The sequence below is a fragment of the Rana temporaria genome, chromosome 5, assembly GCF_905171775.1.
Source record: "Rana temporaria chromosome 5, aRanTem1.1, whole genome shotgun sequence".
Lineage (NCBI taxonomy): Eukaryota > Metazoa > Chordata > Amphibia > Anura > Ranidae > Rana > Rana temporaria.
Window position 1 is genome coordinate 106,270,295 of NC_053493.1, and position 25,512 is coordinate 106,295,806.

A 25,512-nucleotide genomic window follows, 5' to 3' on the forward strand; every position below is an offset into this window, starting at 1 on the left:
AATAACTGGTAGCAGGGGAGGGTCAGATGGCCAGAGGTGATCAGTCATGGGAAGTGGGTAGCAAGAATGCATTGAAGTTCCATGCAACTCTTAGCAAGCAAGAACTATTGTGTATGTATGTAGATGGGACCACTCTATACCACACATGAAGGGCACAGGCAGCAGAGCATCTCTTATTAAACAGTTTCGGCCAAGTTCACACATGCAAGCCGTAGACCACCATTTCCAGTTACTTCTTACCCAGGTCTGTCTTACTCGTGGTCCAGGTCAGAGCTCCCAAAAAGTTCATCCAAACACTCAGTGCCCACACCAGCCAGAGGGGGCCTGAGCCACAGCTTATACCAGCAGGGCGAGCTCAGCACTTGCCATTCCTGCTAAATTGCCCACTTTTCACTAGATAAAGTACACAAGCCTGTTACAGGCTTGATAAAACCGTCCCACGTTAATAAATGGTTGGGCTTCTAAAACCATCAACAAAAGAAAAGAAAAAAAAAAAAAAGAAACACACAATTGTACAAATACCAAAAAAATTCAAAGTTTTATTTAAATACTTGAATACTATATCATTTACATGACATTTTTCACAAAAGCATAAGCAATACAAGTTTAACGCAGACCTAAAAAGCCGAGAACAGATACGCATATTTTACCACCCAACGATGTCCTAACACTTCAGAGGGACACACCAACAAAAAGATTGGATTCTGATAACTGCAATTAAATTTTTTTTTTTTTTTTTTTTACTTCACATGCCAACTTTATCATTTCCTGCTCGTGGACATGCAGATTAAGCTGCTAGTAGAAGGAAAAGTGCTTTTGTAAATACAAGTCAATGGAAAATGCAAAAGCAGTTTGCTACAGTCTAGAATGTCAAAATCATGTTTAATGCACCCAAGAATTATGAATCCTCTCACCGATTTCAAAGGCTAATGGAATGATCAGTTATTAAAACTCATTTGTGCTGAACTTGGCCACAGAGGAAAAAAATAAATAAAAAAAATGGTATGATCAACAAGAAAAAAATAAATAAAACACCACACAAAAATATAAGTATTCATGTGACTGCTAACTATGGCTGAAGTAGAGATCTACAAATGGTCAGAGCCTAGGACAGGTGTTCATTGCATTATTTGTAGTTTACATTTTAGGACAGCAAAAGACATTTAAAGTGCGGGAAAAGCCTGTCGGCTTTTTTTAACATTTGTGCCCATTTAATACAGCTACACAAAAAAAAAATGTTTTATCCCAGACAACTATATTGCAGATTAAAACAAACATGTGGCAGTTATTTAAAAAAAACCACACGTTCCAGCTAAAAGTTCAAATTTTCATTGCAAAAAGTACATAATCCAGAACACTTAAAAATATATAGTATTGCCTGAACAGTGCCATCTGAATTTGTAGACCTTTTAGGCTTCAGCTTGTCTAAGAACAAAGGTGCAACACAAGCCTTTCACAAATCATTTCCAGCAGCCTGTCAAAAAAAAGTTAATCGTGCTAAAGCCCAGCAGAAGGGTGTTTGAAGATTGCTGAAGCCTTGTTTAAAGCGACATCCAGCAATGCTCCTAAAACCTGTTACACATTCCTATACTGGAAATTAAAAAAAAAAACATCAGAAAAGCTTCCTAAAACTAGCTGAAAGTTTTACAGCATTGCTTGCTGTACACACTTCTCCTGAAGCTTGTATGTACAGGGCATAAAGACAACCTGATAGAATATGGGTACCGCCACTAAACGCTTGAAAATGCTAGTTGCCTGGCTGTTAGGGCCCTTTCAGACGTGCGGACCATATGTCCGCTTTTTCATCCATCCGTTTGCAGATGAAAAAGGGACATACATTGAGCCCTATGCGATTGTGGGTGTCAGCGGATAAACTGACACCCGTAATCACCCGCCTCCGCAAAGCTCCGATTTTGCAGACGGAAGAATGTCCTATTTTTCTCTTCCGTCTGCGGATCGGATTAACACTGACAGACGTCCATGTTTATCCGATCCCCTCATAGGGGAGAGCGGAGAAAAAACAGGGCGGTCCCTGCAGTGTGCGGGGACCGCCCTGTCAGCCGCCGGCTCAGCGGGGATATACGGAGGATCCCCGCTGAGCTTACAGACACACGGAGGCGGATCATTACTGATCCGCCCCATGTGAAAGGGCCCTTAGACTAATCCAGTGGCTTAAATACTTTTAGAAACTGACACACCAAGCATGCAAACGTCCTGACTCTACTCTGGTTTTACTACCTGCAGCCCTTCTGTAGTATCTCACAAACTATTAAATCTAGAGATAGGAGTCTAGCCTTGCAGACTCTGATCAGCAAATGGCAGCTTCCTTTTTTTTCAGAGAAGTTTTACCTTAAAAAGGTACATTTTTTTGTACAATAAATATCTTCCTTTACCTTAGTGCAGTCCTCCTTTACTTACCTCATCCTTTGATTTTTCTTTTAAATGTCCTTATTTCTTCTGAGAAATCCTCACTTCCTGTTCTTCCGTCTGTAACTCCACACAGTAATGCAAGGCTTTCTCCCTGGTGGGGAGTGTCGTGCTCGCCCCCTCCCTTGGGCTACAGGAGAGTCAGGACGCTCTCTACTTTGCAGATAAAGGAGCTGTGTTAGTGGGTGTCTTGACTCTCCTGTAGTCCAAGGGAGGGGGCAAGCACAACACTCCACACCAGGGAGAAAGCCTTGCATTACTGTGTGGAGTTACAGACAGAAGAAGAAAGGACATTTAAAAGCAAAATGGATGGATGGATGGATGGATGAGGCAAGTGAAGGAGAACTGCACTAAGGTAAAGGAAGCCATTTAGGGATAAAAAAAAAATAAAGAAAAAAAAATAAAAAAAATGTACCTTTACAACCCCGTTAAAAAGTATAAGGGAAAGGCAACTTTTTTTTTAGTTCTAGAATGGGTCTTCAAACTACAGCCCTCCAGTTGTTCAGGAACTACAATTCCCATCATGCCCAGTCATGTCTGTGAATGTCAGTGTTACAATGCCTTGTGGGATGTGTAGTTCAACAGCTGGAGGGCCGTAGTTTGAGGATCCCTGTAATCTACATGAACTGAAAAAGGCACCAGAAACCCTGTTGGTTTTTACTTCATTGTGTGCCCCCATTAGGGAGATTCCCCCGCTCTATTTGTCTTGTTTATCATTATCAAAGTAAAATGAATTTCTAGGTTGTCCCCAGAGAAGTAAGAGGGTAATTTTTCCGAGAGATCCCCTTGATTTGCAGGAATGTCTTCTCTCACTCCCTGGTTTGGCTACAGGATTGAAGTGAAGGTAAATCTCCCTAATGGGAGGTAGAGCAAAGATAACCGTACAGGGGTTATAAACACTCCCTTATTCGACCCAAAAATGGGGGAAATAATGCAGGACAAACCACCTGTTAAACCACCTGAGAGCCTAAACAATTTGCTGTTGCATCACTCCCATGTCATTTTAGCAGAAGGGATTTTGCTGTATTATATGAAAACCAATTGAATATAATGGTGCACCATACACACATACTTTAGCTGAGCAAAGTAAAAAGCAGGAAGAGTCTAGGAAGAAGGCTACACAGATTGTTGGTAAATGTTTTTTAATCAAGAAAACTATATTTTCTGCGAAACTGTGGCAGTACAGGCCAATGACCACACCAAGATACCTATAAAAGTAGAACTAAACCCTCCTATCCTTTACAGCCAAGGAAACGGCCATCTTAGCCCGTTTTCATTGCCATGGTGCTACACATGTATTCAGTTACGACACCAGCCATTTGATAGCTCGACAGTTAAATTGAGAGCCAACACAAGTACACTAACTGATAGACATACCCTGAATGCAGCGGTTTTGGGGAACTTAAATCTGTGGGTTTAGTTCCGCTAAATATCCACAAGAATCCAGTATCACATGGATAACGCCCCTATGATACCTAGGAACCTCTGTAACCCTTTCAAGTTTTTAACCTTCTCATGGTTCCTTTTTAGAAGTGCATGCCAAGACAAATATACATTGTACACTTACATATTTACAAAAAGTATATTTAAATATTTACAAAAAAAATTGTAATATATACACACACACGGGGGATGACTTGTCCGTTTTCATGTCATTAGCCGTCATCTACGGCAGCCAACAAAGGCCTCGTTGTATTTTGATAGAGATTGTCTGGTCAGTGATTTCCGGTTCTTGAAAATTGGGGAGCTTAAAAATTTTGTATCCGTAAAGGGATCACCTCTTCGGAGTTTCCTGAAAGAGAAGGAAAACAAAATACATGTCTCAAAATTACTTTAGGACTTGGACTTGAATACCTCACCTCAAATGCTGCCATGACCCCTTTTTAATTCCAGATGGAATGGGATGAAAATAGAATTTTTTGCTTTTTTAACCACTTGCCAACCCGCTCACAGTAGATGTACTGCGGCATACCCTTACATCAAGGTGCACTCCTTTTTTGGCAGCACGTCCTCTGCTGACCAGTGCGGTTATTGGACACAGCATGCATTTGGCAGCAGATTTCAGCCAATGATTTTGACGATTGTCCAATCACAGCACAGAGTTCTGTGTTTATGAACACAACAGCGATTTGCCTGGAAAGAGTGAAACCGGGGTCCTGAGACACAGGGGAGTCAAAACATTCATGCCATTAAAGCCAGTGACAGAAGAGTAGTGTGGAAGATCGGGCCTTGTGACAGGCAGCCGAGTCAATGGTTCATCCAACAAGTTTACTATGTTGGAATACCACTTTTCTTCTACCAAGCTAGGAAGATCAGAATCGCTGGACCACCTTCCATCCAAATCCTACAAAGCAGATGGTGGTAGAAACTAAAAAAAAAAAAAAAAAAAAAAAAAAAAGTGGGAAGGCAATGAGGAAGAACTGATTCCACAGCGTTACCAGAGCATCTACAGCAAATGGGGGGTCCCGGTCCTGGATATGAATCAGTCCAGCTTTGCATTGAACCTGGGAGACCAGAAGATTCACATTTTGTGTTCCCTACCTTTGGCAGAGCTCTACAAACACTTTTGGGTTAAAAGCCCACTCTCCGGTGTCAGTCATTTGAGAGCCGAGAAAGTCCACTGGGCAATTTTTGCACTTTGTCCCAGAAAATTGAGGGCAGCAACCTCTCCTGTGGTAACCAAGACCCCTGAACCAACATATTTCACAGAATTCCACCCCAGTCCATTCATAATCAGTATCCCCAGAACAGAGGGAGGATTGACCCCCCCCCCCCCCCAAATCATCATCCCGACAAGATCTACCAACCTAAAAGGACCGTCTTATTCATTGAATGTGGATGAACCGAACCAGTCCCTGCCTATCCCAGAGTCCTAATGTAAAAGGGAAATGAAGGGAGTGTGGAACAACTCCACCTAAGTTCTCAGAAAGGCATTTGTCTTGGGGTAGGATCACATCCAGGCCAAAATATTCCAAACTTTGGATTGGGCCTAAGGCCAGCTTCTGTAAATCCAGGACCCAGCCAAACCTCTCCAACGTTGGCACAGTTCGAGTCACAATAAACTCTAGAAGCAGATCGGACTACTCCCTTAGAAGCAAGTCTTCCAGGTAACCTAGGACAGGAACACCCCAAGTACATAGGAGCTCCTTGACCAGGGAAAGCACCATAGTTAGTACTCTGGGGTGCAGTGAACAGGCTGAATGGTAGAACCACAAAATAGAAGTTGTGTTTTTTCCACTGCAAGCTACAGGAACAGTTGGTAAGGTGAGTAGCAAGTGATATGCAGATATGCATCCTTGATATCCACAGATGCAAGAAAACCTCCCTGTTAGAGGGAGGCAACTTAAAAGAGGATGTCCGGCCCAAAAAATATATATTAAAAGCCAGCAGCTACTGACTTTTAATATTAGGACACTTACCTGTCCTGGAGTCCAGTGCCGTCCGCAGCAGAGGACGAGCGATCGCTCATCACTCTGCTGCTCCCCCCGCCATCCTCAGTGAGGGAACTAGGAAGTGAATCGCTCCGGCTTCACTGCCTGGTTCCCTACGGCGCATGCACGAGTTGCGCTGCGCCCGCCGATTGGCTCCCGCTGTGTGCTGGGAGCCGAGTGTTTCCAGCACACAACGGGGGGGATACGGGATGTGATGCAATGCCCGTCTTTTGCCCGTGAATGCTGGGCAAGTATCTGCACCCCCCCTCCTCCCTGAAAGGTGTCAAATGTGACACCGGAGGGGGGGGGAGGGCACCGATCAGCGCGAGTTCCACTTTAGGGTGGAGCTCCGCTTTACCGGCACTGATTGCATCCAGAACTTCTGCACACTAAGAAAATTATAAGTACTGCGAATATATTTCTGTGTGAAGAAACTGTCCCAAACCAAATATATGCAGAACCACAAAAAAAACACAACCTATGTGCTACAACAGCGCTTGCAAAACCAATCACCGTTAATACCGTGATAAAAAAAAAAAAACTACCGTGATAAGTAGAGTACTTAGTCACAAAAATGATCAAAGCTGGATTCAAAGTGAAAGTCCTTTAAATGAGCTGTAGAGGTGTGCTGTGCAACACCAAAATAATGCCTTGTGGTGCTGCCGTGTCATGTGCTCAAGTGAAGATCCCCACTCACTTTTAAATGTCCTTATTTCTTCTGAGAAATCCTCACTTCCTGCTTTCTGTAACCCCACACAGTAATGCAAGGCGTTCTCCCTGGTGTGGAGTGTCGTGCGCGCCCCCTCCCTTGTACTACAGGAGAGTCAGGACACCCACTAACACACAACTCCTTTCTCTATCTGCAACGTAGAGAGCGTCCTGACTCCTGTAGTCCAAGGGAGGGGGCGAGTACGACACTCCACACCACGGAGAAAGCCTTGCATTACTGGGGGTTTTAGTTGATCATAAGCTCAATAATGGCATGCAATGCCAAGCTGCGGTTTCCAAAGCGAGCAAAGTCCTTTCTTGTATTAAGAGAGGTATGGACTCCAGAGAGAGAGATATAATTTTGCCCCTGTACAAATCATTAGTAAGACCTCATCTGGAATATGCAGTTCAGTTTTGGGCACCAGTTCTCAAAAAGGATATCGGAGAACTGGAGAAAGAGTGCAGAGAAGAGCAACCAAACTGATAAGAGGCATGGAGGAGCTCAGCTATGAGGAAAGATTAGAGGAACTAAATTTATTCACTCTTGAGAAGAGGAGAATAAGGGGGGATATGATCAACATGTACAAATATATAAGAGGTCCATACAGTGAACTTGGTGTTGAGTTATTCACTTTACGGTCATCACTAAGGACAAGGGGGCACTCTTTACGTCTAGAGGAAAAGAGATTTCACCTCCAAATACGGAAAGGTTTTTTCACAGTAAGAGCTGTGAAAATGTGGAACAGACTCCCTCCAGAGGTGGTTCTGGCCAGCTCAGTAGATTGCTTTAAGAAAGGTCTGGATTCTTTCCTAAATGTACAGAATATAACTGAGTACTAAGATTTGTAGGTATAGTTGATCCAGGGTAAATCCGATTGCCTCTCGGGGGATCAGGAAGGAATTTTTTCCCCTGCTGTAGCAAATTGGATCATGCTCCGCTGGGGTTTTTTGCCTTCCTCTGGATCAACTGTGGGTATGGAGTTGGGTGTATAGGATTGTACTGTGCTTTTTTATTTTGTTTTTTTGTGGTTGAACTGGATGGACTTGTGTCTTTTTTCAACCTGACTAACTATGTAACTATGTAACTGTGTGGAGTTACAGACCGAAAAACAGAAAGTGATGATTTCTCAGAATAAGGAAATTTAAAAGCAGAATCGAAGGATGAGGTAAGTGAAGGAGGACTGCACTAAGGTAAAGGAAGCTGTTTAGGGGAAAAAAAATTAAAAATAAAAATTGTACCTTTACAACCCCTTTAAATAGAGAATTCCTTTGACACAAAAGAAAAAGGAGTCCAAGAGATGGTGGAAAGACCAGACAAGTGAATGGAATTAAAGCCACATGAAACTGACGGCCAGGGGATACAGTGAAAGAGGTGCTACATCCAGGTTCCTCTCTACCTGAAGGAATTTGTAAACAGTCAACCCCAATTCTCCCCCTGCTACTCAGTTACCAGTCTGGTCCTCATGTGGAAGCTTCCTGTATGGCGGCCTCTGACAGTCCGTTTCTGTTGCTTCTGTGAAGTCACCAGTCAGTATTGTGCCTGTGCTCGCAGTGCAAGTTCTTGTAAAAAGTCCAGTCACCTGAAGGTGGCAGCATAGCCCTATGATAATGGATATGAAGATACCCTGTGGCCTGGGATATACAATTATGAAATTAAATGAACTTGTTTTTTTAATCATGGGGGGTGGGGGGGGGGGGGGGGGTGGGGGTCATCTCCTAGCCCCACATGTAATAGTGACAGGCCGTCCATCAAGGGGTTCATTAGACCAAGATGAGCACTTCTGGATGCATTAGCATATGCATCTTTCATTTGTAGCAGAGGTAGCTCAGGACTCACTTCTACAGTGAAACAGACATGAGAAGGATAACCTGCGGGCGCCAAAGTGTTTCCGATTAAATCTTCCAGCCTGACCTCCACCCAGAGCAATCTTTTGCCAATGCTGCATGCATATATTACCATCTTCTGAACAGGGAATCTTTCAGGGAAATATACCATCCCGATATTCCAGCTTCAGTGTCCAGCTCTGCAACCCTTAATATTCTGCACTACCTCAATGTGCAATAACCTCTAAAAAATATGTGTGGCTCAAGGATGTGCATGGCAGGTCAATACCGCTGGGAAATTAGGAAAAGGTCTAACCTTTGGATCTCCCAAATGAACAAAAATACAGTGTAGTCAGTCTAGTGGCACCCTAAAAACAGAAACTTTAACCTTAAAGGGGTTAACGCTTTGCGGTTTTTCACCTTAATGCATCCTATGCATTAGGGTGAAAAAACATCAGATGCTTACAAGCCCCCCCCCCCCCCCGGTTTACCTGAGCCCTCAAAAGTCCCACGTCGTGAACGCGCTGGCTACTCGCCCTTATCTTCAGGCTGTTCTCGGCTCTTCATTGGAGATTGATAGCAGCGCGCAGCCATTGGCTCCTGCTGCTGTCAATTTAATCAATGACGTGGCGCGCCGAGTGATACAGTCGGCGGCTATATCACAGAAGCGCCCCCACAAGCCAACCCCTTTGGGAGAAAGCTTCCTATGAAGGGGGTTGGCTCTTGTGGGGGAGGAGCCGAGACAGCCGCCGAGGGGACCCCAGAAGACTATGATCGGGGCCAGTGTGTGAAAAACGAGCTCCGCAGTGGAGGCAAGTATAACATGTTTTTATATTTCAACCCCTTTAAAGATGCCATTGCAAATAAACATTTAAAAAGTGTCAAAACACATAAAAAAAAAAAATAATTTCACTCACTTGGTGAGACTTGGCTCTGCATAATTAACCGTTACAGTACACCGCCTTTTCCTCATGGAGGTTCCCGACAGCTTCCGGCCACTGTCGTTTGAAAACGGAAAAGAATGTTTCTTTGTTTCATTTCTCCCTGAGCACAAAGAATAATTCGTAAGATCAGCAAGGCTGCTCCGCTGACCTGGTAATACTCCTTCAGGTTCACCTGAAAATATATATCCACAATTAAAATAAAGTATTGCAGTTTAAGTAAGCTGTGTAAAAGGGTGGAGAGAAAAGAAAACAAAGACACCTGAAATCACCAAGCGTTTGAGGCCAACCTAAATTTAGCAAGCATGTATATTTGTAGCAATCCTACTCTACGAGGGATTAGCGAGTTGTATGGGTTTAGGTTAGAAAATAAATAAAGCTCACCTAGGTGGATGCAGCATCACTCCAATGCTGTATCTACCCAACGCCGACTGTAAGACGGAGAACTGAGATCAAACACCGCTGATCATTCAGTTCTCGGTCTTCAGAGAGCTGGTGACCGTTAATAGATGGAGGACAGGAGTGGCCGGGCTGCGGAGGAGCGGGGAGGACAGGAGCAGGCGGGGGCGGGCTGCGGGGAGGACAGGAGCGGCCGGGCTGCGGAGGAGGGGGCGGGGAGGACAGGAGCGGCCGGGCTGCGGGGGAGGGGGCGGGGAGCACAGGAGCGGCCGGGCTGCGGGGGAGGGGGCGGGGAGGACAGGAGCGGCCGGGCTGCGGAGGAGGGGGCGGGGAGGACAGGAGCGGCCGGGCTGCGGAGGAGGGGGCGGGGAGGACAGGAGCGGCCGGGTTTATTACAGCCAAAAAAAAAGAGACTGTCTATACTTCTCCTTTAAAGCAACTCCTTAAAGCGGAGGTTCACCCATAGCTTACACTTTTTAGCCTTAGATTCCTGCTCGTTTTGTCTAGGGGAATCGGCTATTGGTTTTAAAATATGATCCGTACTTACCCGTTTACGAGATGCATCCTCTCCGTCGCTTCCGGGTATGGGCATTCCTTCTTGATTGACAGTCTTCCGAGAGGCTTCCGACGGTCGCATCCATCGCGTCACGATTTTCCGAATGAAGCCGAACGTCGGTGCGCAGGCGCAGTATAGAGCCGCACCGACGTTCGGCTACGAGTGACGCGATGGATGCAACCGTCGGAAGCCTCTCGGAAGACTGTCAATCAAGAAGGAACGCCCGCTCCCGAAGACCCATACCCGGAAGAAGATGCATCTCGAAAACGGGTAAGTACGGATCATATTTTAAAACCAATAGCCGATTCCCCTAGACACAACGAGCAGGAATCCAAGGCTAAAATAGAAACAAAAACCGAATTGGGTGAACTCCCGCTTTAACTCGCTGAGTTAAAGCGGTTGTATACCCGCATTTGTTTATTTTTTTTTTACACCTGAAAAGCGCATACTAGCTCATTATGAAATACTTACCTTAAAACGAGGTGTAGGGAACTTACCTGGTCCACGCTGAGCAAGATGTCATCTTGCTCTGGCATGTCTTCCGGATATCGACGCTCCAGCGCTGTGATTGGCTGGAGCGGCGATGTTGTCACTCCCGCACATGAGATTTCATTCCGGCAAGGGCCGGCGGCGGCCAGCCCTTTAGCCGAGGATCCCCCCTGCGCATGCGCCGCTGCAATCAGCGGCACATTGCGAGGGGAATATCTCCTAAACCGTAGAGGTTTAGGAGATATTCTCTATACTTACAGGTAAGCCTTATTAGGTAAAAGTTTAAAAAAAGGGTATACAACCGCTTTAAGCGAAAACGTTCCACTTCCTTAGCAAATCAACCTCTACATATTTTTTTAAAGGTTCTGATCAACAGAAACAGGATAGCCATACGAAATATGCCAGGAAAAAAAAAAAAGTGTAATAGAGACGTACTTAAACTTTTGTCCGCAGGGAAAAAAAGATCTTGATCCATGTTAAGGTCCATGCTATGTTCTACTTCTAAATCCTTATTGCCACATTTTATTAAGGAGTTTGCTTTGTTGCTTTCCTCTGGCTCTGTGGTTTTGTTGAATGGGGTTTGAGGATTCTCGCCTTGACCATTCATACTAATTTTCCGATTTTTCTTTGAGTTACCGATATCTGTAAAAGATGTAATGCAACAGTGAAGGCTGTTAGAGCAAGAAAAGGTAAAAAATGACCCACAAAAATAGTCACTACACAATATAACAATGTGGCACTACTTATTTTATATCATAAAGTGCTTGTGCAATCAAAGTGTAAAACTGAGATGCATATACCTTTAACCAATACCAGACACTTTTACCCCCTTCCTGCCCAGGCCAATTTTCAGCTCTCATCACTGTCACACTTTGAAGGGCAATTGTGCAGTCATGCAACACTGTACCCATATGACCTTTTACCCTTCTGGTGGCATTTAATCACCACTGGGGTTTTTATATTTCGCTAAAATAAACAACAGTTTGCAAATCTTTGACCATTTGCCGACCAGCCGCCATCATACGCAGGTCGGCACGATCCCACGAGCGGTCATAGCTGTACATCGGCACCTTAAAGTGGGATAGCAGGCGTGCCGATGCTCGTGGCTGGCGGTCACAAAAAACGCTGGCGACGCGCTATCGTGGGTACGTGAGGCAGAACAGGGACGTGTGTAAACACACGCATCCTAGTTCTGTGAGGAGGCAGATCGCGAGTTCCTACTAGCAAGGAACCACGATCTGTAATTTTCTCTAGCGAGTCCCCTCCCCTTACAGCTAGAACACACACTAGGGAACACAGTTAACTCCTTGATCGCTATATAAAATGTCAATGGTCCCAAAAAAAAAAAAAAAGCCATAAATCTATCCCCTAGTTTGTAGACGCTACAACTTTTGCACAAACCAATCAATATATGCTTATTGCTGTGTGCAGGATTCAGAGATGAATGATCTTTGAATCCTGCACAGTTTGGACAAATGATCAGTGATTTTGCCACGGTGCAGCTTTAAAGTGGTAAAAAGAAATGAACAAATACTGTTCTTAAAAGCATTTTCTTCCACCCCCTCCTACCCATCATGCATAGCCTGTTAAAAAAAAAAAAAGGGGGGGGGGGAAGATCTGTATACTTAGCCATTTTGTATCTGTGCTGGCCAGGTGATCCTGCAGCACCAGCTTCCCTGTGTCAGTGTGCAGCTGCTGCAGGGTAAAAAGGAGCACCAACAATGGCTGGGCTATGGGGGTCTTTGGGCAACATTACAGGTCACAGAACGCAAAGCCGTTTGGGCACACAAGGGAGCTGGAGCTGCAAACTGACATGACCAGACCGAAAACAAAAAAAATTTAAATAAAAGTTTTTCTTTTTAACACAGGTTATGAAAGATAGGTAGGAGGGAATGTTAATAGTATTAGGCTTCCAATCCAAGTGCTTTGACATTAAGAAGTGCCTTCCATATTTTAATATACCCAATTGTGACAATTTGTTGCTGGAAAAAGCACAAACCTTTTTTAAAGCGATCACTGCTTCTATTTTCCTTCTTCTCAGCCGACTGCTGTACTTTGCTTCTTTTAGATCTGGGCCTTAAAGGAAGTGAAGCTGTATTTTTCTCAATGCTGTGTTGTCTTAACTTTTCCCTAGAAGGCAGATATAAATCGTCTTCCGATTCTTGTTCTTCCTCACTGGTGCTACCCTTTTCCTCCGACTCTTCATTCTCGTCTGGATTTTTGCTTGGTCTGCCTTGGCGGAATGGAGTAACATGTATGCTCTCCTCAAAGACAAAGTCATATGCGTCACCTGAATTTAAAGAACTGTTCATTGTGTCTTTAGAAGATCCTGACTTGCTGGCACCCCTCTCTCTACTCTTGGATCTCGCCCTTGGTTTTGTCTTTTCCCAAGGCTTTTTCAGCTGGACTGTACCTCCTCCCTCTGCTCTGCCTTTTTTAGCTCTCTCTCGTCCTGAGCGCAACTCATTTTTGCCTTTGGACACTTTCTTTGGTTTGGGCTCAGGTGTTGAACTGGATATCTGGGATAGCTTTGTAAATGGAACAATGTCATCTTTTGAGGGACTTTGGCTCATCCATTGATCAGTGCTGTTCTTATTCAAGTTATCTTCCACAGGGGCAATGGGTTCTGATTCAGGAACTTCAATCATAGAATTTCTTAGTAGTAAATTACCCCTAGAGGTCTCTTCTACGCATGTATCTAAATTGGAAGCACGGCGTCTCACAGACACATTTTTAAAATGGTTATAATTGTCTGTAGTCTCTGTGTCAGAGCTTTCATCGTCTGTTCTTGACAGATTCAAGCTGGATTTTCTTCCTAAGACAGAAAAGAAATATGTAAAACAAACCAAAATAATCTTAAGTAATGTTTAGGGTACCATGAGCACAGTCATAAACAGTCTACTGAACTTGCTGGCATTGGCAGACAAAGCCTTAAAAAAAAAAAAAAAAAAAAAAAAAGAAGAGCACATGCATAAAATGTTCCATTCAGTGCTTGCATTCACTGTACACACGTATAGATGCATAAAAACCCATATCATGTATATACCGTATTTATCGGCGTATACCGCAGACTTTTTTGCCCTTAAAATCAGGGCAAAATCGTGGGTGCACGATATACGCCGATACTCGCTTCCTGCGCTGTGTTTGAACCACTCCGCCAACATATACCGAGCGCAGTACACGCGGGTATACTCGGCTCCGCTCGCGGTCACGTCCTGTACGTCCTTTACGCGAGAGGAGCCGAGCCTGCCCGAGTATACTGCGCTCGGTATATGTCGGCGGAGTGGTTCAAACACAGCGCGGGAAGCAGGGGATCGGCAGAAAAACACATCAGACGCCGGACCGGACGAGGCCGCTAGGCAAGACACCAATGAGGGGCATCCAAACTAAGTATTTATTTTTTCCCAGGCATTTTCCTTCCAGATTGGGAAAAAAAAAAATAGGAGAATCCCCCCCCCCCCCCCCCCTTTAAAATAAAATGTAGCTGCTTTCTAGCCTGAAAGTGTCATTTGGGATCGTTTTATCCGGCCAGACATAACATCCAAGTGAAAGATAACACCATGTATAATATATACACACACACACACACACACACACACACACACACACACACACTTTGTGTAATCACTTTTTACAGCATTCAACCAATTCAGCCCCAGAAGGATTTGCCCCCTTAATGACCAGTCCATATTTCACGATACGGCACTGCGTCGTTTTAACTGACAATTGTGCGAGCCGTGCAACACTGTACCCAAAGAAAATCGACATCTTTTCCCCACAAATAGAGCTTTCTTTTGGAGGTATTTAACCAATTGAGATCCGCGCTATAGACGAAAGACATCCACAGCGCGGCTCTCAAGTGCCGGGTGGACGTCCTGTTTACATTCCCCGTACGCGCCGCTGGGGGCGCGCAGCAGGGAAACACTGTGCCCGGCGCATCGCCGGGAAGCCGATGCGTGTGCCTGGCGGCCGCGATGTCCGCCATGTACCCGCGATCGGCGGTGACAGCAGGGACGTGGAGAGAGGAAACCGATCTGTATCCCTTGTACATAGGGACACAGCATCGGTAACCTCCCCCAGTCAGTCCCCTCCCCCCCCCACACAGTTAGAACACACATTTAACCCCTTCCTCACACCCTAGTGTTAACCTCTTCACTGCCAGTCACATTTATGCAGTAATTGGTGCATTTTTATAGCACTGATCGCTGTATAAATGTAAATGGTCCCAAAATTGTGTCAAAAGTGTCGATATGTCCGCCGCAATATCGCATGCCTGAAAAAAAAAAAAAAAAAAAAAAAAAAAAATCATAAATCTATCCCCTATTTTGTAGGCGCTTTGACTTTTGCGCAAACCAATCAATATACCCCAGGGGTCTTCAAACTATGGCCCTCCAGGTGTTCAGGAACTACAATTCCCATCATGCCTAGTTATGTCTGTGAATGTCAGAGTTTTACAATGCCTCATGGGAAGTGTAGTTCCGTAACAGCTGGAGGGCCGTAGTTTGAGGATCCCCGATATACCTTTTTTTGCGATTTTTTTTTTAACAAAAATATGTAGAAGAAGATTTTTTTTCTTCTTTTTAAATTGGGATATTATTATAACAAAAAGTAAATAGTGTTTTTCAACATTTTCTGTCTTGTTTATAGCGCAAAAAATAAAAATCGCAGAGATGATCAAATACCACCAAAAATAAAGCTCTATTTGTGGGGGGGGGGGGGGGGGGGGAATGATAAAAATATAATTTGGGTACAGTGTTGTATGACCGCGCAATTGTCATTCAAAATGCGTCAGCGCTGAAAGCTGAAAATTGGTCTGGGCACGAAGGGGGTTTAAGTGCCCAGTAATGAAGTGGTTAATCACCTCTGCGATGATTTTTTTGCGCCATTAAAGAGTGACATTTTTAAAAAACAATGTAAATAAAGAACACTGGCAGGGATTGGGTTAACACTAGGGGGCGATCAAGGGGTTAACCGTGTTCTGTGTGTATCCAACGGGCAGGGGGCTGTCAAGTACGGGATTTGCCTTGTTTACAAAAGGCAGATCCCTGTTCTGCCTCAGTACTAGGCGATCGTGGGTCGCCGATAGGCAGAGTCCACTTGACCCGCGGGCACGGTCCTGCAGCAGGCCAATATACAGCTATGGCGATTCGAGCAGAAGAGCCAACCTGCCGCCATACGACAGTGGCTGGTCGGCAAGCAGTTAATCTGTTGCCATAGGTCTCTACTAACTCTGCACATCTAAACGCTTCTTTGCAGAACTGCTCAGGTTCAGTTAAATGTGATGGCGACAGTTTGTGTACTGCATTCTTCAAGTCATTCCAAAGATTTTCAATGTGGTTTAAAGTGGAGTTCCACCCAGAGAAAAAAAAAAAAAAAAAGGTAGCCCAAAAATCCAAAATTTGGAAGAAAAAAAAAAAGAAGTGTATACACTCACCCGAAAGAACTGTTGCTATGCGAAGTATGTAATCTGCCTCTTCTGTAGCCGCAGTCTGTCTTCTCCTAGTGAATGGGACGCACTGCTTTCTGGGAACTGTGCGTGTTCCCAGAGAGCAGCAGCCCATTCACAAGTCGGCATGAGACACGCACATGCGCAGTAGGAAATTGGTTCACTGCCTGTTTCCCTTTGTGTGAATGGTGGCGCGGGACGTGGTCATTTTCACTGTGTGCTTTGGGTCATTGTCATGTTGGAAGGGACACCACCTTCCCATTGACAACTTTCTGGCAAAGAGCACCAGATTTCTTGCCCCATCTACTTTTCCTTCTATCCTGAAGAGTACACCAGTCCCTGCTGCAGAGAAACACCCCCATAACAGGATTTTACCACCTCTGTAGGAATGGTGTTATTTGGATGGTGAGCTATTTGGATGGTGAGCTGTATTGGGTTTCCGAAAAAAAAAAAAAAAAGTTTGGTGTCGATACCAAATATTTTTTTTTAAATACACCACTGAACAGCCATAACTTTATGACCGACAGGTGAATAACACTGATTATCTCATGACAAAAGCATTTGGAAATCTGTGGGATATATAAGGCAGCATTTAAAAAACATGTCCATAAAGTTGATGTGTTGAAAGCCGAAAAAATGGTCACTGCAGTTTGTTGCATATGGGGCTGTATATCCGCAGACCAGCCAGGGTGCCCTGCTGACCTGTGTCCACAACAAAAGCATCAATGGGCACATGAGCATCAGAACTGGACCACAGAGCAATGGAAGATGGGGGCCCTGGTGTGCTTTCTTTCACACCATGTGGATGGCTGGGCATGTGTCAATAACACGGGGAAGAGATGACACCAGGAGGAGCATGGAAAGAAGTTTGTCAGCAGAGGCAGTATGATCATTTGAACAATGTTCCGATGGGAAGCCTTGGGGCCTGCTAATGTAATGCGACACGTACGACCTACCTAAACATTGTTGCGGACCAAGTGCCCTGCCACAATGCAAAAATGATTTGAGGAACAAAATGAGTTTGAGGCCTCCAAATTCTCCAGTTCTCAATCCAAATCCAGTATCTGTAGGATGTTTTGGAAAAAGAAATCCAATCCATGGAGGCCCCACCTCACAATGTACAGGACTTAAAGGATCTGCTACTAAAGTTTACCAGAGCAAACTTTCAGAGGGACACAGCCGCTGTGTTCCAATAAGACATCTGTGTGGGTGCATGTCTCTCAATGCAGGGGGAGTTCGGGGACACACCCCGGGCACAAACATGAATGTCATATTGGGACACAGGCAGCCGTGTCTGCATAGTCACGGTGTCCCAAGAGACATTAATGTGAGTAAACACGGTCCTGCGCAGACATACGGTATGGAACCCCATGTGAGCAAGGCCTTATTGAACATACCAAAGTTCCTTTACATCCTAATAGGAGGTACCCATTGGTCATTAAATACTTGTTAGCCGTTTGTGCCTATTACACATTTATTAAAGGGGTTGTAGAGGTACAATTCTTTTATTTTTTTTTCCTCAATAGCTTCCTTTACCTTAGTGCAGTCCTCCTTCAATTACCTCATCCTTCAATTTTGCTTTTAAATGTCCTTATTTCTTCTGAGAAATCCTCACTTCCTGTTCTTCTGTCTGTAACTCCACACAGTAATGCAAGGCTTTCTTCCTGGTGTGGAGTGTCGTGCTTGCCCCCTCCCTTGGACTACAGGAGAGTCAGGATGCCCACTAACACACAACTCCTTTCTCTATCTGCAACGTAGAGTGTCCTGACTCTCCTGTAGTCCAAGGGAGGGGGCGAGCACGACACTCCACACCAGGAAGAAAGCCTTGCATTACTGTGTGGAGTTACAGACAGAAGAACAGGAAGTGAGGATTTCTCAGAAGAAATAAGGACATTTAAAAGCAAAATTGAAGGATGAGGCAAGTGAAATAGGACTGCACCAAGGTAAAAGGAAGCTATTAAGGAAAAATAAATAAAAAAATTATACTTTTACAACCCCAAGTCCAGCTCCAGAAGAAAAACAAAAAAATTCACCCTTACAGTAGCCAACTCCTGCACACATTGCAAGAGTAATGATCAATTTGTCTAGGGAAAGATGAAAACGCTCTATTGCTTACCTTACACCCAGCCCTCAAGCTCCAGCACTCACCTCTACCCAAAGCACTAGTAAGTGGGGCAGAGTCTGTGCCAACGCATATAATAGAATAACCACCCTGTATGGTATGCCAAGGATGCTGGAGAGTCACCAGAGCCAGTCACAGCTTACAGGGGGCTGGTCACAGTACTGGAGGAAGTCTGCTGGAGACGAGGCAAGCATTTACTCTTTAATCTGCACCTAGACCAGGGCTCAAAATTTGAGCTACTAGCCAGGCCTCAAGGTGTACTCGCCACCAGTTGCCCCACCCAACCCCTACCATGTCCAATTCAATAGCTGTATTCCCCGCAGCGAGCCGCCATATACAGCCCCTCCCCCTTTTCCAGGCACTTTGATAGACAGTGCACCCATCCCAGGATTGGACGGGTGATCTGTCTATCAAAGTTTCCCGGACAAGGGGGAGGGGCTGTATATGACGCGCGCCGTGGGGAAGACAGCCATTGAATTGAAAGCCGTCATGTTCCCCACGCTTTAAACAACCAGTCGGCGGCTCCTCTCCTTGCTCGCCCCCCCTGCTCCCAGGCAGCCTGTCCCACACTAGCCAGCCCTCAAAATTTACTCGCAAAATGCGAGCAAATTTTGAGGGCTGACCTAGACTAAATAAAAATTTAAGTCTAAGTTGTTTTGTATTATTTTTTTGCATTTTCTGGAGTTGGGTTTTAAAGCTTTAGTGTACATTTTCTTCCCTCATCTCTGCTGGTTTTATATGGCACATCGAAGGGAATATTTTATAGATATTTTTCAACTGCATTTACCACGCTTGCCTCTAGATGCAGGCCCATTACTGGAGGAGGTTTTCAAAGAACCATCTTTGGGATTTCTTGTCTCAGCGCTCGAGCAGCTGTCCACACTCCTAACATTTTTTACATCTGGAGGTGGTACACACGTCTGCACCCTAGGTAAAACAGAAGATAAAGGTTACACATTTTGGGATATAAATCAAGCCCATTTTCAGGATAGAGAATAGATGGATGGATAAAAAAAAAAACACACACACACACACACACACACACACACACACACGTATTATACAGCAAAATGAACATGTACATAGCAGGGAATGTAGAAACAAGGTTGATTTACTAAAGCTGAATAGACTGCACTTTAAGTGCAGTTAAAACTCATTTTCCCCAGAGCTTAGTGAATGTGGCAACGCTTCACTTTGTAAAGGATACCCAATCAGGTGCAAGTAAATATAAACAGCAATTTTGCTTGCACACAATAGGATGATGCAAATCAAAAGAGCTTCACCACATTCAGTAAGCTCTAGGGAAAAGTGGTGCAACCGCAATTACAAAGTGCAGTCTATTTGCCTTTAGTAAATCAACCCCATAGGCTTCAGCAAAAGGATTACTGAAGCCGGTTATTCAGCTATATTTAAAGAAATACAGATTTTCTTTGTGCTGTTAAAAGCATTACCACCTTCTGCTATGTAAACTGCACACTGGGCTCGATTCATCAGGCTACAGGATTATATACTGCATTATAAAAGTGGATCAAACATGATCCATGATCAAACATCCTTGCATATGAAAAATACAAGTGTATGTGCTCCCAACTTGTTGGTCTCAGCTGACACAGCTTCTGCCCCATTGAAATCCCAAGCACTGTTGTCAGTCCTGCCCAGTTAACCCCTGATGGACTACAGAACTCCAATGCATCAGAGGCCGGAGCTCCCCAGATCAGCAGACAGATAATAGTGCATTAGCAGTGCCCAGGAAAATAGATCCTCAGAATACTTGGTGTACTTCCTGGTATGCAAGGGTGCCTATAGCCTCAAAATGTATACAGTAAAAACCTTGGTTTGAGAGCGTTTTGCAAGACAAGCTGCATTTTTAAATACATTTTGATTTGATATACAAGCAATATCTTAATACACAGGTAGCATCATGTCACAACTGAGCAAAATAAAAAGAGAGGCACCTCCAAGTGTAGCAATATGGTTACATTTAATGAAGGTACAACATTTAGCAACTTATATTACTACACTTAGAGGCGCCTCTTTAATGCCCTGTAGCTACTGCTGGATTTTGCTAATCCCCTTGTGGAGGCTGCCATTTGTGGATGGATATTTTATGGTTACACAACCTGGTCACATTGCTATAAAGTTTTTATATGGACTATAAACTGAAGGACCTATGAATAAATGGTTGTGGAATGAACCATTTGAGTTTCCATTATTTATTATGGGGAAATTTGCTTTAAAATACAAGTGCTTTGGATTACAAACATGTTTCTGGAACAAATTATGCTTGCAATCCAAAGTTTTACTGTATCTTCCAAGAGAGGGTCCCATTTCACTTAAGATCTATTTGTTCTGGGTCAGTGACTTAAAGGATCAAGGCAAGAGACAGCCAAACTAGAAGTGTTCTTACCCTTTAATCTAACTGTCAAGCAAAATAGAATATACAGACTCAAAATGTATATATCTATACATATATACACACACACACACACACACACACACACACGATAAAAAAATATAGATAAAACTCACAAGCCACTACTTGTCTGACCAGAACGTCCCTCCATGGCAGGAGCAGCACCCGTTGAACACTAGCATAAAAAGACAAATATATAGCGAGAAAAATAAATAAGAAAATCCCCACTTCATGATGGAGAATAAAAAAAAAAAATAAATAAATAAAATAAAATCTAGATCCATCTATTTCCCCAGTCACTTCAATAGCACCGTCCCCATCTATGCAACTTTAAAAATAACTCAGTCGCATCAAAGTCACACTATAGCCTCAGGCTATGTTTCCACTAGTGCTACGCCAAAGCAGTGCGACTGACACATTTTGGTCAGGGGGACTTTAAATGAGGGCAATCACAATATAGAGTGAGCACATAGGATATAAAACACAGTATTACTTGTATGCGTTTAATACATAATATCCGATATTTGACTTTAAATGAGAGATGTATAGCAAAAAACAGTCATTGCAAAGAACTGTACCTTGTGAGATCATATACATACACACACACATCGATGCCATGGTACTTTGGCATATAATATTGTTCCACTCAAGACTTTTAAATACCATCCAGACGGCCTATGTTGTGTAGGACTTGTGTTCATTCCATGATATGCCTTGTGAGGGATACATCATTGTGCTGTACCATGAGGCATTAAACTTAATTTTATAGACCATAGACCATAATACATAATCTTCACTTGCAAAATAAATTAGAGCGAAAACCTTTAGCCTAGGTTCACACTGCTGCGAATTCAAAATCGAAAGATTTCGCGGCCACGATTTCGGCCGCAATTTAATGTAAATCGCGGCCCGAAATCGCAAAAAGTAGTACAGGAACTACTTTTTGAAATCGCAGATGCGGCGTCGCACTGATTAGGACAGTGCCATTGCCGACAATTGCCGCCGATTTGAGATGCGATTTGACATGTCAAATCGCATCTCAAATCATTCCAAATCGTACCCAGTGTGAACCAGGGCTGAAATCCATTTACTGCACAATAGAATACCCTCCACCTAAAATGTAAAGATCTTGATTATTGGGCCATACAAATGATCACAAAAAAAAATACTGCTTTCAAAAACAATGTTCCGATAAAACTGATCGTTCGTACAGAGCGGAAAAACGACAGTTCATCTGATATTATCCGATGGGACAAGCATGAAAAGATTTGATGATACGGTATTTGTTTAATCAGTAAAATGTGTCAGTAAATACAATATTCACTTCTGAATTTTTGTTCGGTTGTACAAGAACTTTCGTAACCTCTTCATTTTTGAGGAGATTAGCATGCAGAAAGTGTAAGAACAATCATTTGTAATATAATCTCATGTGCACAAGGCATTACTAATACTGAAGAGTGCATGGTAGCCAGGCAGCCTCCAACTTCAGCTTGATCAATTAAAGTTAAAAAAAAAATAAGATACATTTGGAAGCGGATGGGTTTGCACCAGATGAGATGCACCAGATTTTGCACACCCCAGCTTTCAACCCTAATGGAACTCACATTACTTCTATTTAGCCACCAGTCAGCATTAAAGTGCTTGTAATAGCCCTTTATTTTTTTTTAACCAACATGCCTAAGAGTTTTGCACAGAGTGGCCCTGATCCTCCTTTTCTGGGGTCCCCGGCAGCCCTCCTGGCGCCTCCTCATTGAGTGCCCTCATGAAGAGCCACTTTCCATGGGGGCAGGCAGGCTCCCAAGTCCTGCTGCTGCATCTATTGACAGACAGACTCTGCCCCTCCCGTGTCACTGGATTTGATTAACAGCAGGAGCCAATGGCTGCTGCCATCACTCTAATGAAGACCCAAGACAGCGTCTGAAGCTGCTCTGCTCGTCCTCAACGGTGGAATGATCGGGCTCAGGTAAGAAAAAAAGGGGGGGCTCTGGGGGAGCAGCTGCAGCACAGTAGGTTTTTCACTCTAATGCATAGAATGCATTAAAGGTGAAAAACCCTGAGGGTTTTACAACTCCTTTAAGACCTGCCCTGCGAGTTTGTCATGTGGAAATAGTTTTAACTTTTTTTTTTATAATAAGATTATCCAATTCCACCCCCCCATTCACAAAAAAAAAAAAAAAAAAAAAAAAAACAGTTAAGACAACCTACAAACACCACACAGTTACACATAGGCAAATTATACAAGAGTAACAAAACTCATTACAATTTAGTAGATTTAAAATGAGGATAGTTCACACCATAGACATCAGGGAAATAGTTTAGCAAGAATACTTATTTACAAGGTCTATAATCATTGTGCCAAGCAGTGCTAAAATGTATTTGAAATAGCAAAAAAAAAAAAAAAAAAAAAAAAAAAAAAAAAAACTGTATACTGCTGCGAGTTAAAAAAAAAAAAAAAAAAAAAAGGCAGCGGAGAATGCCACCCACCAGGCCACAGAATTCGTACAATTGCAAAACTTTTTTTCTAATGTCCCTATAGGAAGATCCCCCTCTATTTTTGTTCGAGTTACAAAATGAAGTTGGGGGGATCTGTTTTTTTAAACCCATCTCATAACATCAGGTTTGGATATACAATCTTTTCTCCCTTAAAAATTCCATACAACAGAAATAATGCTTACCATACATTATAATAGACAACTAGCCTGAACTAGATTGAAATTAGGACTAAGTTACTTTACAGTATAAAGGTCATAGCTCTGGATGCACAGTTGGCCACCGAGAAATAGGGATGACTTGCATAACCCACTATGTGGACGAATTATGATGGCACATAAACCTTCCTGGTCAGGTCACAAAGCAAGTAACAGTGCAAAAAAAAAAAAAAAAAAACTCACATCACTTGAACACAATGCATGTGCAGGGCCAAGAAGGTTGGCAGTCTCTAGCAAGTTGTGCGTGACTTTGGCAATTATTTCTTTCAAGGATGCCAACTTTGCCTGGAACATAAGAATAATTCATTGTGATTTTGTAGTAATAAACATGGCATCATTCACCGTTTACCATATTAATAACAAAAAACTAAATGTAAAAAGCAGAGTTCCACGCACTTTTACAACTTTATCTTAAAATAAAGACCACCCCTCCACACTGCTCGTTTTTGGATAATTATTTTTTTGTTTTACCTTTTATGAAGTACTGAGTGTACTCCTGTCCTACCTCGGCAGAGGCTCAGGACGTAATTTCCTCTTGCTCCCCCCGCTGCCTTCTGGGACTGTATGTGTGTCAGAAGACAATGCTGCCATTCAGATAGCACAGTGCGACTCGCACATGCAAAGTAGGAAATCGGCCATGAAGCCTGAAGGCTCCACTGCCGGTTTCCCTTAGTTACAATTGAGGCGCCTGCACTTGAGGCGCCTGCACCCCAGCCGATAGACGGATCAGCCTTAGGGGGCGCCCCCGACATCACGGGCTCCCAGGATAGGCAAGTGTCCTTATTAAAAAAAGTTAGCAGTTACAGTGTAAAATATATATATATATATACACACACACACACACACACACACACACACACACACACAGTGGGGCAAAAAAGTATTTAGTCAGCCACCAATTGTGCAAGTTCATGTGGAAAGTTTCAAGAGTATGAATACTTTTTCAAGGCACTGTAAGGACCAGTCGATGAATACACAGTATGCAGCAGATACCAAGCACCTGACACACCATAAAGTATGTCCAGTGTAGAGTGAGGTGGTCTGCCGTCCTCCATGACTACGCACCAGCCATAATGATTTAGGTGCATCTTCAAAGCAGGGCTTAAGGAAAGGGGGAGGGGGGGGGGGGGAGACAAGAGTTGCAATTTAGGGATATTCATTATTCACAATTCAAATGATTTCACTCACCTCAGATTGAGTGCTTCCCTGTTGAAGGTTTAGCTTTCTTCTCAAAAGAAAGATTTCAAACATCATCCTCTGCTGCTCTCTTTTCAAATGAAGGATGAGATCTTGAGCTTGTCTGGTCTTTAACTTTTCAGCTTCTACAGCCAGAGCCAAAGCTTGGTTATTGGCCTGATAGCTCTTTACAGTTATAGAAGTATTGGCTGAAGAAAGTAGGAGACATTAAACAGCATGTACACCAAGTGTTAATGCATAAACTATTTGGGGGGAAAAAATAAAAATAATATAAATATATCTTACCGATGATCTTGACTTTTGAAGATAATGCCTTACTAACTGATGTAACCTTTGCTAGTTTTTGGGTTCTCTTTTCTTTCATGCGCTCCTTTATATCTTCAAGGCTATCCTGAAAGGATTTTTTTAAACACCTTTCCCTTGCCATGGTTTTCTTGGCACACTGTAAATGGAAAAGGGACATTATTGCAAAAGTATTTAAAGCATAACTTAACAAATGGGCACTGACCTCACCTATAAATGGCCTTTGCAGCAAGGAGCACATGGAAGGGCAATGCATACAAAACCAAAGAAATTGCAAGCTTAACTGACCAACCAGCCTGCAACCAAATTATCCTGTCTAACAGTATGCATTAAAGGGGCTGTAAACCCTCTGGTGGAAGTTACACCTACAGGCAAGTCTAGATTAAGGCTTACCTGTAGGTTCTTGCAGCATCTTCAAGAGCTACACGGTCTCAAGAGATTTTTGCAATTTCCCCAAGCAACGCCGCCTTCTGCGCATGCGCCGTTTTTAAAGGGCGCGCTGTGCCGTTTCAACCCGGGGTCATGCCGTTAAAGGCAGCTGTCAAGCC

The 25,512-nt window shown here is 43.5% G+C and overlaps 1 protein-coding gene across 2 annotated transcripts in view; it reads right to left on the minus strand.

The window, feature by feature from the left end:
* Positions 1-3,552: 3,552 nt before the first annotated feature.
* The window catches only part of SGO1 (shugoshin 1), a 28,611-nt gene continuing 6,651 nt past the window's right edge, over positions 3,553-25,512 (minus strand). Inside the window, exons 2-10 of one of the 2 annotated variants that reach the window (XM_040352984.1) lie at positions 24,947-25,103; positions 24,653-24,849; positions 23,648-23,749; positions 20,873-20,931; positions 19,140-19,270; positions 12,775-13,590; positions 11,211-11,417; positions 9,308-9,506; positions 3,553-4,219 (exon numbers count right to left, since the gene is read on the minus strand). In XM_040352984.1, the coding sequence (XP_040208918.1) occupies positions 4,090-4,219; positions 9,308-9,506; positions 11,211-11,417; positions 12,775-13,590; positions 19,140-19,270; positions 20,873-20,931; positions 23,648-23,749; positions 24,653-24,849; positions 24,947-25,088 (1,983 nt within the window). In that variant the 5' untranslated portion in view covers positions 25,089-25,103 and the 3' untranslated portion in view covers positions 3,553-4,089. Of the gene's footprint in view, positions 4,220-9,307; positions 9,507-11,210; positions 11,418-12,774; positions 13,591-19,130; positions 19,271-20,872; positions 20,932-23,647; positions 23,750-24,652; positions 24,850-24,946; positions 25,104-25,512 lie in introns of both variants that reach the window. The other variant, XM_040352983.1, reaches the window with a different exon arrangement.